The 14,279-nt window shown below is 48.1% G+C and overlaps 7 protein-coding genes across 7 annotated transcripts; 3 read left to right on the top strand and 4 right to left on the bottom strand.

Moving 5' to 3' along the window:
* The first annotated feature begins 101 nt into the window (after window positions 1-101).
* On the top strand, window positions 102-512 carry LY89DRAFT_241203 (uncharacterized protein). Its single transcript, XM_018206113.1, has one exon. It carries the CDS (start codon window positions 245-247, stop codon window positions 458-460), a length of 216 nt encoding a protein of 71 aa, XP_018065630.1. The 5' UTR covers window positions 102-244; the 3' UTR covers window positions 461-512.
* On the bottom strand, window positions 513-2,304 carry LY89DRAFT_241358 (uncharacterized protein). The gene is made up of 3 exons (XM_018206114.1): window positions 2,285-2,304; window positions 1,745-2,225; window positions 513-1,643 (listed from the first exon to the last, which is right to left on the bottom strand). The coding sequence occupies exons 2-3, from the start codon at window positions 2,163-2,165 to the stop codon at window positions 565-567; spliced, it is 1,500 nt and encodes a 499-aa protein (XP_018065631.1). The 5' UTR covers window positions 2,166-2,225; window positions 2,285-2,304; the 3' UTR covers window positions 513-564.
* A 182-nt stretch (window positions 2,305-2,486) lies between these two features.
* Window positions 2,487-5,298, top strand: LY89DRAFT_241035 (uncharacterized protein). The gene is made up of 8 exons (XM_018206112.1): window positions 2,487-2,858; window positions 2,910-2,950; window positions 3,007-3,086; window positions 3,144-3,614; window positions 3,705-4,205; window positions 4,263-4,415; window positions 4,470-4,524; window positions 4,578-5,298. Exons 1-8 carry the CDS (start codon window positions 2,807-2,809, stop codon window positions 4,803-4,805), a joined length of 1,581 nt encoding a protein of 526 aa, XP_018065632.1. The 5' UTR covers window positions 2,487-2,806; the 3' UTR covers window positions 4,806-5,298.
* A 158-nt stretch (window positions 5,299-5,456) lies between these two features.
* LY89DRAFT_689165 (uncharacterized protein) lies at window positions 5,457-6,865 on the top strand. Its single transcript, XM_018215853.1, has 2 exons — window positions 5,457-5,765; window positions 5,816-6,865. Exon 2 carries the CDS (start codon window positions 5,842-5,844, stop codon window positions 6,469-6,471), a length of 630 nt encoding a protein of 209 aa, XP_018065633.1. The 5' UTR covers window positions 5,457-5,765; window positions 5,816-5,841; the 3' UTR covers window positions 6,472-6,865.
* Window positions 6,866-7,076: 211 nt separating this feature from the next.
* Window positions 7,077-8,421, bottom strand: LY89DRAFT_786894 (uncharacterized protein; the record flags this gene model as incomplete). The annotated part of the gene is made up of 2 exons (XM_018223025.1): window positions 7,497-8,421; window positions 7,077-7,445 (listed from the first exon to the last, which is right to left on the bottom strand). Exons 1-2 carry the CDS (start codon window positions 8,364-8,366, stop codon window positions 7,077-7,079), a joined length of 1,239 nt encoding a protein of 412 aa, XP_018065634.1. The 5' UTR covers window positions 8,367-8,421.
* Window positions 8,422-8,865: 444 nt separating this feature from the next.
* On the bottom strand, window positions 8,866-12,541 carry LY89DRAFT_625798 (uncharacterized protein). Its single transcript, XM_018211087.1, has 7 exons — window positions 12,068-12,541; window positions 11,780-12,009; window positions 11,414-11,722; window positions 11,082-11,358; window positions 10,621-11,029; window positions 9,730-10,573; window positions 8,866-9,682 (listed from the first exon to the last, which is right to left on the bottom strand). Exons 1-7 carry the CDS (start codon window positions 12,180-12,182, stop codon window positions 9,032-9,034), a joined length of 2,835 nt encoding a protein of 944 aa, XP_018065635.1. The 5' UTR covers window positions 12,183-12,541; the 3' UTR covers window positions 8,866-9,031.
* A 357-nt stretch (window positions 12,542-12,898) lies between these two features.
* On the bottom strand, window positions 12,899-14,271 carry LY89DRAFT_655061 (uncharacterized protein). Its single transcript, XM_018212325.1, has 2 exons — window positions 13,748-14,271; window positions 12,899-13,694 (listed from the first exon to the last, which is right to left on the bottom strand). The coding sequence occupies exons 1-2, from the start codon at window positions 14,161-14,163 to the stop codon at window positions 13,046-13,048; spliced, it is 1,065 nt and encodes a 354-aa protein (XP_018065636.1). The 5' UTR covers window positions 14,164-14,271; the 3' UTR covers window positions 12,899-13,045.
* Between the last annotated feature and the right edge of the window lie 8 nt (window positions 14,272-14,279).

Below are 14,279 nucleotides of genomic sequence, written 5' to 3' on the forward strand. Positions count from 1 at the left end.
CGCAATCTTACTTGACAATTGGCGTTATCCTCTTTCAAGATAATTGCCGGAAGGTGTATTATTATTCTATATCGCATTTCTGGGATCTGGCTCAAGATATCCTGCAGTACCGGGTAGCCGCATCCATTCAATAATTGCTCAATAGTCTCTTCCGACGAAAACCCGAGAGTGCTAAACATGAGCCAATTTTCTTCCCAAAACGTTTACGGGACATTTGCACTTGTAGCCAATTTGTTGAGCCGGGATGTCGTCGTACATAATAAATAAGATATTTCCAACTGTTTTGCTTCTAAAGGTATGTCAAGTTCGAGAAAGAAGGAAGCATTCCTCCAAGACACCTCATCCCGCATTTGTGGCAGTGGTAATATGTCTTCAAGTTATTCAATGTTCGATTATAGTCCAGAGATATCAGCTTCACCGCCCACACTTCCACGCATATCATGGGAGCTCGAATATGTGAAAGGCGATTTAATAGTGTAGGTCTCGATACCAACCCTTCGACTATCTAACCCACTTCAACTTTCTCGCCCTCACGTGCATCCCTCATTACTTCTATCTCTCACACTACGACGGACCAGGACTCTGATAATGACCCCCACTACCGTATTCGTTTCCATGAGCTGGACTATGTCGAACACTGGCAGATTGATATCCTTTCCGGTAGTACATTCGTTGCATCTCTTCCGGATCAACGTACGTATAATCTAGTTCCAGGGGTTCAGAACTCAAAGGAACATGGGTACTGTAGGAGGCGTGATCTGAGTGGAAAGGATACTGTCCCTGGTATGACGGAGATGCTGGTGCTTCCTGATCCGAACTTCGACTATATCCCTGGTATGGGTCACTTGGATGCGCCTCTTCGTCAGGATGCATCGGTGTCTTCCTTCTTGCTTCTCTGGAAGGGTCATGGGATGGGCGCCTAGTTGATGAGGCTCCAGTGTCTGTGCGCTTTGGGGGAGGTCTGGTCTCCTCTGGTTTGCGACTAGGAGTGGGGCTGAGAATACTTGAAAGATTGCTGGCAGCTCTACTCATGAAGCCTTGCTTTGATGCGCCGCTACTTGTGTCTTTAGACGCCTTGTAGTGCTTGGGAGTTGAATCTTTTGTGTGCTGGCCGGACGATGTTTCGTTTGGCCCTGGAGAAGAACTAGTTGATGGTGGCAATGAGCGTTTAGACTGCAAAGGAGGAGGTCTTTTGTAAACCACCATCACGGGTTTGACCAGTTCTAACTTCTCTCCATCTTCAGTTCCAATACTTGTGAGACCAGGAAAGAGCCAGTGAAGACCATGATCCGGATCAAGGCTGCTCACTGGTCTCCAAGAACTTATATCTTTCAGCGTCCATGTGTGAGCGAGCTCTTGAACAATTGTCGCATCCAATTTTGGGTTCTCGGGCATCCAAATAACTTCATACTCTCGACTGGAACAGCGCATATCCAGATGCAGCTTAACGGCCGGATCGAATACTGATTCTTTCAACCGATCCTTGTAAGCGCCAAAGCGATCCTCTCCAAGCCAGTAGATTAAGTCCAACATCAAGTCCTGTTCGTATTCCAGAAGAGCTTTATTATGCATTTTACTAAAGCTTTCAGAAGCGCAAAATGCTTTCAAGGTATCAGACTTCCATTGACAGACTGTGGACCTCACTGAAAGTACGATGTTAGTGACCGAAGGTATTGAGTGACATTGGGGCTCAAACTTTTGCCTGCAAGAAGCATTCTATGTTCAACGCTTTCCAACAACGTACACTGTTCTTCTGTGATCCCGACGGGGTACACCTGTGCCAGGATAGAGGTAAAGATGCAACGTCCAATCACTAGGGTCAGGATGAAATCCTGAAGTTCGCCTAAACACTTGAACTCTTTTAATTTCGCATCTGATGTCGCAGGGCGTTCTGGCTGAAGACCTAGATCGGACAGCCTTGCGTCATTTTCCTCGTTTTCAATGGCGAGTTTGAACCTCTTTCTCACCCTGTCACCTTGTCCGTCCGAAGCGTATGAGATCCAGGTGTCAATTGCTCTGCATATACTCTGAAGTTCGTCTCTGATGGATCCATCGGGTACTTGGTAGTCTTTGTGGTGAAGCTCAGCAAGCTGTATTCTGTATTGATTGATCTCCGTTCTCAGCTGTTCATTATTCTCCTTCAGTTCATCATACGAAATATCCATGTTGTGGAGTGGATCTCAGGCCGAGTAGTGCAGTCGGAAGTCAGATGGTGCAATACGTCCCTAGATTTCAGAGGCCTGTTAGTTGTATTAAAAATAGATAAGGCTGTCAACCCACCGACTGCTTTTCCAGAGACAAACAATATTTCGCAAGGCAACAGAAGCGACTTCAGGTTGAGCTTTTTCGGCAAGAAAGTACACACACTCGATGGGCTTCAGTGAGTCATTTTCGCCGGAGGTGCGGCTGAAACGCCTTATCAACTTCTTCATCCGGCTTTGTGCGGTGCATCGTGTATCGAAGCCGTGTTGCCGTCTCGTTGGACGCGGCCTTGCAGCTCCCCGGGAATTGTGGATATGCACCTCTCTTTGTTCGGCTGCAGGTGTGGTTGCACAATATGCAAGCAGATATCAGGAACCACACAAAAGCTATGGTGGCGGAAACTCTCATCGCCAGAGCGAGGATGGCTCTCGTGAAAGTCTACAAGGTTCCAACATGTAAAAGCGGCAGAGCCTCGTCTGAAGCCTGGCTTGAAGCCTCATGGTCCTACCAACCCTTATATAGTTGAGTTCGTCGGTTTCAATGCACTTGAACAGCCTAGCTCTTTCTCCTTGTAATACTTTGAAACATTCCTTATACTAATAATATGACAAGCACAAATACCAATACCGTGAAAGCTCTGGTGGCGGTGGACTTTGGTAGGGCAACATATCATCTGGTTCTCTACTTTATTTAACGTTTTCCCCCAGGAACCACCTACTCTGGACTCTGCTGGGCACTTGCTGAGAAGGTTGGTTACCCACAACTTTCTATTTTTATATCATTCTACTGATATGCCATTGTCAGCCTGGAGACAATCATGCCATTCAGCACAATCTCATTCAGCAATGGCCAGGAGAGGCTGCCGGTTACAACAAAGTCCCTTCGTGAGTGTTTTGCCCAGCTACCTCCAACATAGACATTTGGGCTGACATCAATGACAGGACTCTGCTATACGACAACGAGGGAACTCATATCTGGGGTTACCAAATCAAAGACACTGTACCCAGACACGAATGGTTCAAACTAGGTCTCTTTCCCGGCGCCGAGGATTCGAACCTTGCGCAGCGCTACCCCAGCTTGTCAGCACTACAAAAAGTCCACGGAGAAGATGCGGAGAAACTAGTCATCGATTACCTGACTAGTCTCAGGAAACATGCGGAGAGTACCATGGAGACGACTTACGGCCGAGCATTATTCTCGAAGATCTCTAGGGAATATATCATCACGGTCCCTGCCGTGTGGTCTGACATAGCACAAGACAAGACCCGAAGGTGTGCCCAAAAGGCTGGCATGGGTGATTACGTCCAGATAATTACCGAGCCTGAAGCTGCTGGGATATATGCTCTGGATAGCACGCCAAATGTGGACTTGAAGATCAATGACACATTCGTTCTTTGTGATGCTGGTGGAGGGTAAGTGGTTTAGAGATCAAGAGCCCTCGCCCCAATTTACCGGGGCCCGTACGTATAACGATTGATAAACGATGCTAATGGTTTTCAAAGTACCGTCGACTTAGTATCTTACACCATCGCGGCTCTGAAGCCGATCCCAAAACTTGTCGAATCTGCCGAGGGCTCAGGTGGGCTTTGCGGAAGCATATTCCTCAACCGCATCTTCTCGTCACACCTGAAGGAGAAGTTCAAGAACTATCCTGACTGGACGGAAGAGTACCATGGCGATGCATTAAAAGCATTCGACGATGACATCAAGAAGAATTTCATGGGCGATACGAGGACTCCTTATATCATCAATGTCCGTCCTTTGCGGAAGCCAGAGCTCGGTATCGTGAATGGAAAGCTCAAGATCTCTGGACAAGAGGTGAAGGAAATTTTTGAGCCTGTGATTCAGGAGATCTTGGCGTTGGTTAAGGGTCAGATTACGAACACCAGGAAACCAGTCAAGGCTGTGCTCATGGCGGGAGGGTTTGGATTGAGCGAGTATTTGCGCAAGAGGATACAAGGTGCAATCTCAACCGATATTGATGTGAGGAAAGTGGCACAAGGGTAAGCACAAACTCTTGCAATTTGTGGGTACATATGTAATGACAAGTACTCCCACAGCGAGACTGCAATTGTCAAAGGAGCTTTGATCAGAGGACTCTCTGAGAAAGAGCCAGGTCTTGCGACTATCCGTGTTGAGTCAAGAATTGCTCGAAGACACTATGGAACCATGGCATATGATATATTCGGCGAAGGGCATGAAGAAGGAAGGAAGTAAGTCACAATTCTCCAAAGATCATTCTGAACACTTGTCTGACATGAATACAGAGAGCCTGGCCCGTTTGGTGACCGTATCAAAGTCATGCAGTGGCTCATTGCAAAGGTGCGTATGATGATGCTAACGATGGTATGAATTTATGCTCAAAGTCCCTGTAGAATACCAACATCAGCGAAACACTGCCAAACAAGCCTACTTTGTACTGGTGGGATAGGCCAGTCCTTGATGGACCGCCTACGATCATTACAGTAGCAATCTATGCGTGTGACAGGGACCAGCAACCAGAATATCCGGACGCAAGTAAGTACTCAAAGCTACCATTGCTCGGAGTAAGGATGAGCGCTGATTTCAAACGTGCTAGGTGTTTACAAGCTTGTCAACCTTGACATAGATATCAGTGGTTTGCCAGCCGATAAATTCAAGGAGCGAGGCACGGGTTCCCAGATGTTCTACAAGATCCCGTATCAGATAGAGATCAAGATCCACTCGGGAAGTATTGGTTTTGCTCTTGTTTATGGGGAGCTGCGTTATGAGGCGACGAAGGTAGAGTACATCAAGCCTAGTAGGACCACAGCATAAGCAGCCTTAAACCGCGTAGATAGAATGTTCGTACTTTATTTGTAGTTGAGCGTTCACCAATCGGGAATGCCTCCGGTTTTGAGCCAGTGAGCTTACTCACTCAAGGCATCACTTCAGCTCACTTTCCAAACAATGCATGAGGAACTGAACTTGACGGCCGCTTATCAATGCAGTGCTGCTATATGATGCATAATCCGAGTGTCAAAAATGCCCAAACATTCCGTGGCTTTATTGTTACTGCAAGGCTCGAGAACGAGAAGCTTACCAAGCCGGAATCTCTCTAGCGAGACGCAGGCGCCCTCCTCGAATATGCAGGCGCCCTCGTGAATCGGAGAGTCCCTTTCCTGGTGGCGTCGGCGGCGTCATGTTGTGCGACCCCACAGCTCCAAAGAGCATTGAGCTGAGAGCCTTGCGGTCAGACCCCTAGAATCTTGACAGCAGGCGGTCTGAAATCGTTTCATGGTGCTGACTGGTACATGTGGAGCCTCATTGCTCACCGAGTGTGAGTTCGAGTCTGATTTGTCATTTTGAGGAGGTGAGGCTTGGAATATTTTGGCTGTAATTTTATTCTCTAGGCTGTCGAAAAAGCTTGGGTACTGTAAGGACCTTCTACCAGAGACGATGCGATTTGAAACGCTCTTGTGATCTGTTCTTGAATAGGCTTCGAGGCCAGACACCCTGTCGTGCAGTGTTATTGGAGGGGAGAGTCCAACAAGTGAAGAGAGGTATCAATGAAACAGTAACAGACGGACCCCGATATCCACCATGTTTGCTTCACATTCCCCGAGTCAATGAAGCCCCAGGCTTACATAAGTAGAACCACTCGTCATCACCACCTTCACAATGGCGCAAGCCAATGACACCATAGCCATCATCGTCGTCCTAGTAGTCTTCATGCTAGTCTTCATCGTCTGGTGTCTATGCCGTCCTAGGACTCGCCTATTAGATATCGAGTCCAATAGGCCAAGAACTAGGGCTATAAGCACATCTTCCTACACGATATCAAATCGACCACGCCGTCCGATGAGACAAACTTCTATCAGAACGCAGTCCGTAAGACACTCTTCCAGGAGAAGAACTCCGATAACACGACCATCTCCCACAAGATTTCCTCCTCCTCCTCCTCCGCCGGGTCCAGGGTATCCCAATATTCATCGCCCACCAGTGCCAGAATCAGATTCCGATACAGAACCAGAGCCAGAACGACGTCCGACTAGAGTACCGGCCGTAGTGCAACCAGAACTACGGACTGGTAACCGTGCACCAGGCCCTGCACTCGGACCGGGCTTGGTTCCAAGGCCAGGAAATGCAAATGTTGATCGAGGTCCAGCTCCAGCTCCACCACCAGGAAACCCAAATATAGATCGTAGACCAGGTGCCGGACCGGGCAATCCGAACATTTATCGCGGGCCAGTTCCCCCGGCGCCCGGAAATCCGAATATTGCCAGGTCTCCACCGAATAGGAATCGATGAGTGTGAGATAAGCTGGATGAGGTGTTTGTTCTCAGGGCTTCGACTAAGAAGAGAACTTATCATGACGGTGCTTTTATTGTGTTGTATATAGTTCCAAGCAGGCATGCTTTAGACAATTTTGGGAACGTTTTCAGGTCAATGGAATCAAGCAAATGAAGAGGCATATTCAAAAAAAGGAGAAGAAAAAAAAGAAAAAGGGAGCTACCAACTGCCTGCAAATGATTTTGGAGAGACATGGTTATGGAATACCTCTGGATTGAGCGCCTGTTCACGAAGCGGACTTCATGTAGACTAAGGCTAGACTATGGGCTGTATCCTTCAAACTTGAGGAAGAACCTCAATATTTTGTACAATGTAAAGAATCAACAAGATGATAGCTGCAAGTCGGTCCGGGTCACAAGACTTCCTGCTCTCAGGGAGCAAATATCTCTCTTTCGGGCACCAACAGAACCGTACAAAGCAGGATATCGACCTGACTTCAATACTAGCAAACAAGCCAAAAACAGAAACCCACTTTACGCCACCAACTCCTCAACAGCCTAAACACAAAACTTGCACAACACCATTAGAACAGTCCCCACAAATCCCAAAATCACCAAATCAACTCACCAAACACTCCCCCGAAACCCCTGCCCCAACCCCCTCCAATGCACCCACCCCTCATCCCTGCCCGGCACCTTGTCCGCCCTAACAACGACCCTCAGCTCCGTCCCCGTTTCTTCGAACTTCTCTCTGACTTTCCGTGGTGGCACCCATGATTCTTCCACAAATGGCCCTCTGTTTCCTCCTACGCCTTCTAGTAATTCTACTTTTGTCAAGTTGGGGAATCGTTCTCTTTTCTGGTCTGCGATTTGAGCTATGAAGTTGTATAGACTTGGATCTAGTTTCCCGCGGAGGAAGGCTTGGCGGCCTACTTTGTCGACGTGGGAGAGGCTGAGGTTGTAGAAGAGGGAGATTTGGAAGGGGAGGTATATCTTTTTTTGGCTTTATTAGGTACAAGGAGGAGAGGGGGAGGGGAAGGGTACCGTGATAGATTTCAGTGAATAAGGGAGTAAGTCAAAAAACCCGTCTCTGGAGATCTGGGGAGACAGTGGAGTGAAGAAAAGCTCTGCGCTAGCAACGACGTGCGTCAGGCATACAAAAGCCGATAAATCGAGCGGGGGTATCTCGTGCGAGACCCAGGTTTGGCGATTCGTGGAGAGGTTCAGTGATACGAGGGATTGTGAGAGGTGGGAGAGTGTTGTTTGGAGGGTATTGGCTGGAAGGGCGATTTTCCAGCGCAGGGATGAGAGTTGGAGTGTCCGGGGGAGGATGGATGCGAGTATAGATGCTGGAAGAAGGGAATTTAGTCGGAGGGTTTGCAGGTGTAGGAAAGGACTCTGGGGTGTTGATGGTGGTGAGTAGTGGATGGGTCGATCGCTTGCGAGGTTAAGATGGCGGAGTTTGGGGAGGGATAGGAGGTTGAGGATTTCCTGGACGGTAAGCGATGAGTCGGTGAGGTGTAAAGTTTGGAGCGTGTTTTGGAATGAGAGATTGGGAGATAGGAGGAGGTTTGTGTAGTGTGGTTTAACGTCTGCTTCGAGCCTTAAGGTCCGTAGGTTGGGCACCCGCTGGAAGAAAGCGTCTATGGTGGATCGCCGGATGGTGCACTTTGGTGCGTCGACACGGAGGTGTAAGGATAGCATTTTATGGCCATAAGAGGGGTCTTCAATGAAAATGTTTGTGAGGGCCAGATATTGAGCTGACGGGCAGGTGACGGAAATATGCTCGGGATATTTGGTGATGGGATAGAATGACCGACATGCAAGAGCTAGATTTACAACATCCTGGCGAATGGGACTAAGGTAAGACACAATGAGGCCGAGGACATCCTCATCAAGATCGTGAAGTAACATTGTAATGATGATGTGAAGTATGAAAGTGTCGCGATGTACTTTGAATAGGTATATTGATGAGTCGTAGCCCGTGACTCACCGCAGCCTTGCTGCGCCGCAATTCGGGTGTATCGATTTGGAGGTGACTATGTACTCGGTATACGCTCTCTACACCGAGATAATATGGCAAATGTGGAGTTGGCCCCGCTTGGCCGTGCAATACGATGTGGGGTAAAGTGAGCATTAAGACCAAGACAGACAAAGATACATTCCACCTACACCAAAGTCCAACTCCACATCCACAAATATCAAAATGAAAATCGCGGTACTCATGTCGAACTTCAGCTCCCTATCAAAGATGAATACCTACCTAGAGGACATCCACCTGAGCTGTGAGGAAATCATTGCCCAAAGCCTTGCTATAGACGAGAAGTGAAATAACCAGAAAGCTCTAAAAGAATCAAGAAAAGTAAACACACCCCTGCAACAGGGAAAGGATGTTTTCAACCCAGGAAGGGTGATGCGGGGAAAAGAACATGCTATTTCGCTGCCTGGTCTTGTACTGTAATCTATCATCATGCATCACGCTGCGTGGGTTATGCAAAACCCGTTTCTTCATATCCATTGTATCCAGTTCTCACTCACGAAACTTTTTCTGGCCCAACCAATTTCCCACCGTCGTCTCTCTACTCAGCAAGCACCATCCTCAACATCGTCAAAAAGTTCTCCTTCAGCTTATAAACCTCTCCCACATCCGGCTTAACCGGCTCGCCCGCCGTCCTCCTCAGATGATCCTGCTTCCTTGCCCTCCTCTTCCTCTCCGCCTCGATCGGATCCAACTCATCATCCTCTTCCTCCTCGTCACTACTCTCATCCTCCTCCTCATACGCCATATCCTGCAAATCCATCTGATCCAAGCCAAAATCCGAGCTCTTGAATGCGATGCCCCCAGGAATAGTCTCAACATTCGAAATATTGCCCTCTGCAGCCATCTTCTGGCGAGTTTTGTCTTGGTGCCACTTCTTGCGGGCTTCTTGCCAGGAGATCAGAGCGTTGATTTCCGAGATGGCTTTTTCTTTGTCGAGTTGGTTCATGGAGACGGCGCCGGTGAAGAGGGCGTTTATGTCGAGTTTTCCGGCTTTGGGGCCTTGGCGGAGGAATTCGAGGATTCCTTCTATCCAGCCCATTAGTTGGGTGAAGAGGCCATTGTCGTGGGTGTGGACTTCGTGGACGAATTTATAGAAGTTGTGTTCGTGGCGTTGGCAGAGGTCGATGAATGCTTGGACTGTTTGATTGGGATCTGCTGAGACGTCTTGTTCGCGGCATTTTTCGACAACCTGATATTGTTAGTAATCTTATCACACGAAAGGTAGACAGAACGTACTTGTATCATATCATCGATGAATACAGCAAAATCTGTAACACTACTGTAAACATTCGCCGACTTGTAAACCCGAACAAGAGGCTCGTAGAATATGACAAAGACATCCTTGAGAAGCTGTAACGTGACCGGCTCTTCAATCATGCTCAGCATCATAGCCTTATCTCGTTGTCTCGTGTACAACTTCAGAAGCTGCTTCAAGTATGAGAAAAGCTGGGCTCCTTGCTTCATCTCATCATCCACATTCTCCACTACATGATTCCATGCAACGTATGCGTTGAAGATCTTGCCGACTTGATCCGACTTCAGAGGTGGCTCGATGAGCTCAGAGCGCAGGATCGCCACTATCAAATCCACATCATCGTTCTTCGATTCTTCTCGGATGATGTTCTTGACGTCCTCATCAGCATCTGAGAATTTCTTCAACTTCTCACAGAAAACCGGATCCCCAATCTTATCCATTACAGCATCGATAGACTTCTGGAAACTTCTGATACCGTCGTTCAACGTCAGGGCAAATATGCGTTGCATCAGCGACCTGGCACCAAAGGGTTGAGCTAGAAAGATATCCAGAATACTAGACATAACTGCTGCCGGATTTGCTATTCTGATTGCGTTCTTGATTAATGTGTAAGGGATCATGGAATGAATCTTCTTCGCTTGAGCAAATAACTCAGGTGAGTTGTCCTCTGCCAGGAAGAGATGGTAGATTGTCGCTGCAACCTCGATCCGTAACCATTCTGCAAATTTCTGGTACTGAATACTTAGATCCTGGATGGTTTTCTTTTCTTTGATCTCCTTGAAAAGCTTTGTTAGACCATTGCTTTCGATGATATCACGGCGGAATCTGCTCTCGGTCAGCAAAGCCTCCTCCACATCTGCCCAGTTACATACTGCTCCATGTAAACATCCAACTCAGCAGCACGTTTTCTCGCAATCTCATAGAATTGCTTCTGCTCCTCAACTCTCTTCTCATCCATAGCTTTTCGTCTAGCAATATCTTCCACATCAGCATCTGTTGGAGTGATTGGTTGGAAAGACAAAAAGTCTTGAATTGCTTTCGTGTTGGCAATCTGAGGATTTGAGAGGAGGGTTCGGAGGAACGCTCTGAGTGAGATTCTTTGGTTCTCACGCCATAGAACGATTGGCTGTTCAGCTGTAAGCTTTTTTGATTTCCTTCTGAGTATATTAGGCTTGTTGCGTACTTCTTCTGATTGTAATGCTGGGGTCGTTGATCTTCCGTCCATTGATGAGCGTGGTGAAGCTCTTCCCATCGATGCTGCAGAGAGTTGTCTGCGATGTCCTGGGAAATCTCGTTAGTAAGTAGCAGAAATGTCCTTCAAAGTATGATTTACCAGTGACTGATAGATTGTTCAAGGACTGTTGGACCTGGGGAACTGTGCCCATAGTGGAAACCGAAGATATAGACGACGCGTCGCTGTCATTGCCACCCGTGATTCCACTGAGTAGATTGGAAGCTGTGGAACTCTGCTTGTTCTTCTTAGGCATTGGAGGTAATACTTTCCCTGGCAATTCTTGTCGTAACCTCTTATGAAGTCTTGCAAAATCTCCATATCTTCTCCCAACGAAGTATTCGAGCTCATTCTTCCTCTTAATCCGGAGAATGAATTCCTGTGGACATGACATTAGCCCGGTATTCGCCACAAGTACAATCACGAACACCTACCGCATGCTTGTGATACCGAATATTCCTCTTCACACTCGTCGTTCTGACACCAGCAACATTCACATCCCACCCGTTCGTGTAATGTCCTTCCGGTAGCGTCTGCAGAACCCCATGCTCAATAGCACCAGCATCCACAACCTCAAGCTCAGAGAACCGTATCCGCTCTTCATACCCAGAAGCTGTAGGTACGCCTGAAACCATCATCAACTCCACCAATTTCTGGCATTTTATGGACAACTTCCTTCTCTTCGTCTCCTCCAGTCTATCTTCCGAGGACGAGATATGTTTCTTCGCGAACGATTCCAGGAACTAATGTCCGTGATCAGCTTTGCTCAAATCTTGCGTAGATGGTGGGACAGCACTCACCACCTGTAATTTATCCTGCCAAAACTCCTTCTCCTTCGCTTTATCCAGAAACGGAAACTCGCGCACATGATGAACAAAAATATACCTCAGAATCGGCAGATCCGAGTCCAGCGGCGACACCTCTCCAAAGTCCGACTTGAACGGGGCGCCGAAGCGCTGGAGCGCCGTTGGGGAGTTCAGTTCCGTGATCTCGAACTTGACTTGGTGAGAAATCAACTCGCGCTTCAGATCTGCCGCACATCAATCAGCTTGAAAACACAGAAATTTGGGGAGAGGAGAAGAATGTACAATGCTCTTGCTTCCCCGTAAGCGCCTGTCCATTTGCCGTTCCCGCTGGCGATTGGGGAGGAATCGCAGAGCCGTTCTGGGCTTTTCCATTCGGTACCGGCGGTGCTGCTGCCATCTTGCTGGTGTGTTACACCGGTAAACAAACACAAGAAGAGAAGGAATGAAAGTCCACTCCTGAAGGATCTGCTGCTTGTTCTCAGGGGAAGTGGTCTAAAGCTGACAGACGGCGGGTATCCTGGTGAGGGTTTGTGGCTTGGGAAATTTGGCTCTGGTATTTGTTGGAGTACTGTAGCAGCTTTGATGACTACTGCGAGTGCTGCGCAGCGGGGTACTTTTGATCGATGCGAGAATCCCTGCCCTGCGCCCTTTTCTTTCTCTTTCAATGAAATTTACGTAGTGGTTAATATAGAGAGCAAAGAAGAAGAACAATACGAGCTGGTGAGAGCGAGTGAGTGAATGGAGAAGATATTAATTTATTCTATGAGGAGAGAATGGAGAGAGTCTGGTTTCTTGAATGCGATGGTGCTTGTGATGATTTCGACAGGGATGCCACAGGTGGCTTGGGACGTCGTCATCGGGCCTACGAAAGATATTCGCTGCCGCCACACATTCACGTTGCGGGTTTGCGAGCGAGCCTTAAAATGTCTCAAGACGGAGCTACCTTGAGGCCGATGCATGTTTCTGCTTCTTTTTTTGCGACATTTAAAAATAGGTGGTATTTCCTCTTCCTGTCGGAAAATACGAAAGTCTGAATGTTGATTCTGGGAACAGAGCTTGAAGAGAATGAGGTTGTTCATCACAGATTTGGACATTAACATGTAGTTGCCAAGTCAGTGCGAACACAATCCAAGTTATTCCCTGGGCGCCCAGGTCTCAGGAACCAGCTGACTGATTTTGCCCACCTGTCTCTCTACTCTTGGCATGCTTTTGATCCATATTTTATTGCAAACTAGTAGTAAGGGTATCATGAATGCAATATCATAACTCGTCAAAGACTCTCAGCCTCGGATTCTCTTCCGGCTGGGCTCTATTCATCGATCCGTCTAACCGCTCTTCGACTTCTCTCTTCAGAGCTTGGCTTTCGTTTTTGAACGATTCGAAATCTGGCACCTTTCCCAGTAGGCCCGTTGTATTCAAACCCCTTGGTACCTCTGGTCCTGTCATCGCAGGCGTATACTGGAAAGCAACCAGAGCCAGAAGAACAGCTATAAAGCAACTGATGACAATCCATAATATCCTCAAATTCTTCCTCGTCCTCTCCTGCCATTCCCCTTCGGCTCTTTCCCAACCCTCAACGCGATCTTTGACGATGTCAACCCGGCCGCCGAGAGCTTTGATTCGCTCCCTCCCAGCCTTCACTCTCTCTTGGAGATCTCCAATCCGCTTCTCTTGTTCTGCAAAGCTTCCGAATCCTTCCAGTTGAGCACTGACTTCTCTAACCAATTCCTCCGACTCGTTCTTGAACTCTTGATTCAAGTCTTTAGTCATACTAGCCAATTCCTTCAACGATGATATCGTGCTCTGCAAAACACTAAGCTTCTCCAGCACCGAGTAATATGTATTATCAAGCCGTCTCGTCGTATTATTAGACAGCGTATTCAACCCCATCAACGCATTTCGTAGTTCCCTTAATCCGCCGTCAGTAAACTCCCAGTTCGATTTGAACCTTTCAAAACTCACGCTGCTCTCAAAGCACCCCTCTCCCTCTCCTCCCTCACTTCCCCTTCCTTGACAACTCTCTTCTCCCTCTGCAGAGCCCCCATCCCTACACTGTCCTCCCACGGCCCTACTACAGCAACATTCACACTCCCCCTCCGACTCACATTCCTACTCTCATTCGGCGTCACACCCTCACTCCTACTCCTCTCCCCACCAACTACATCCACAACACTAGGCTGAACCTTCAAAGTCGGGTTCGAGGCCGCGGGATCTTTGTCTCGGTGATGTAGATGCGGGTGGTGGTGGTGTTTATGGACCTTGGGGATGCTGGTTATTTCGCTGATGGAGCGGGTTGTGAGGTGTTTGGGGCGGGTGGGAGTTGGATTTGGGGGAGAGGAATCTTTCAGTTTGCCGAAGTCGGCGAGGTGGGTGTTCATTGTTAATGCTTGTGAAGGGAGGGAAGGTGCAGTGACGAGGCAGAAGCTCGAATGGAGACGGATGGAGCTTGTCCGGGAGCCGAGTGGGACTTTGGTGCAGATTTCACGTGCCGATG

The sequence above is a fragment of the Mollisia scopiformis genome, assembly GCF_001500285.1.
Source record: "Mollisia scopiformis unplaced genomic scaffold LY89scaffold_24, whole genome shotgun sequence".
NCBI classification, from domain to species: domain Eukaryota; kingdom Fungi; phylum Ascomycota; class Leotiomycetes; order Helotiales; family Mollisiaceae; genus Mollisia; species Mollisia scopiformis.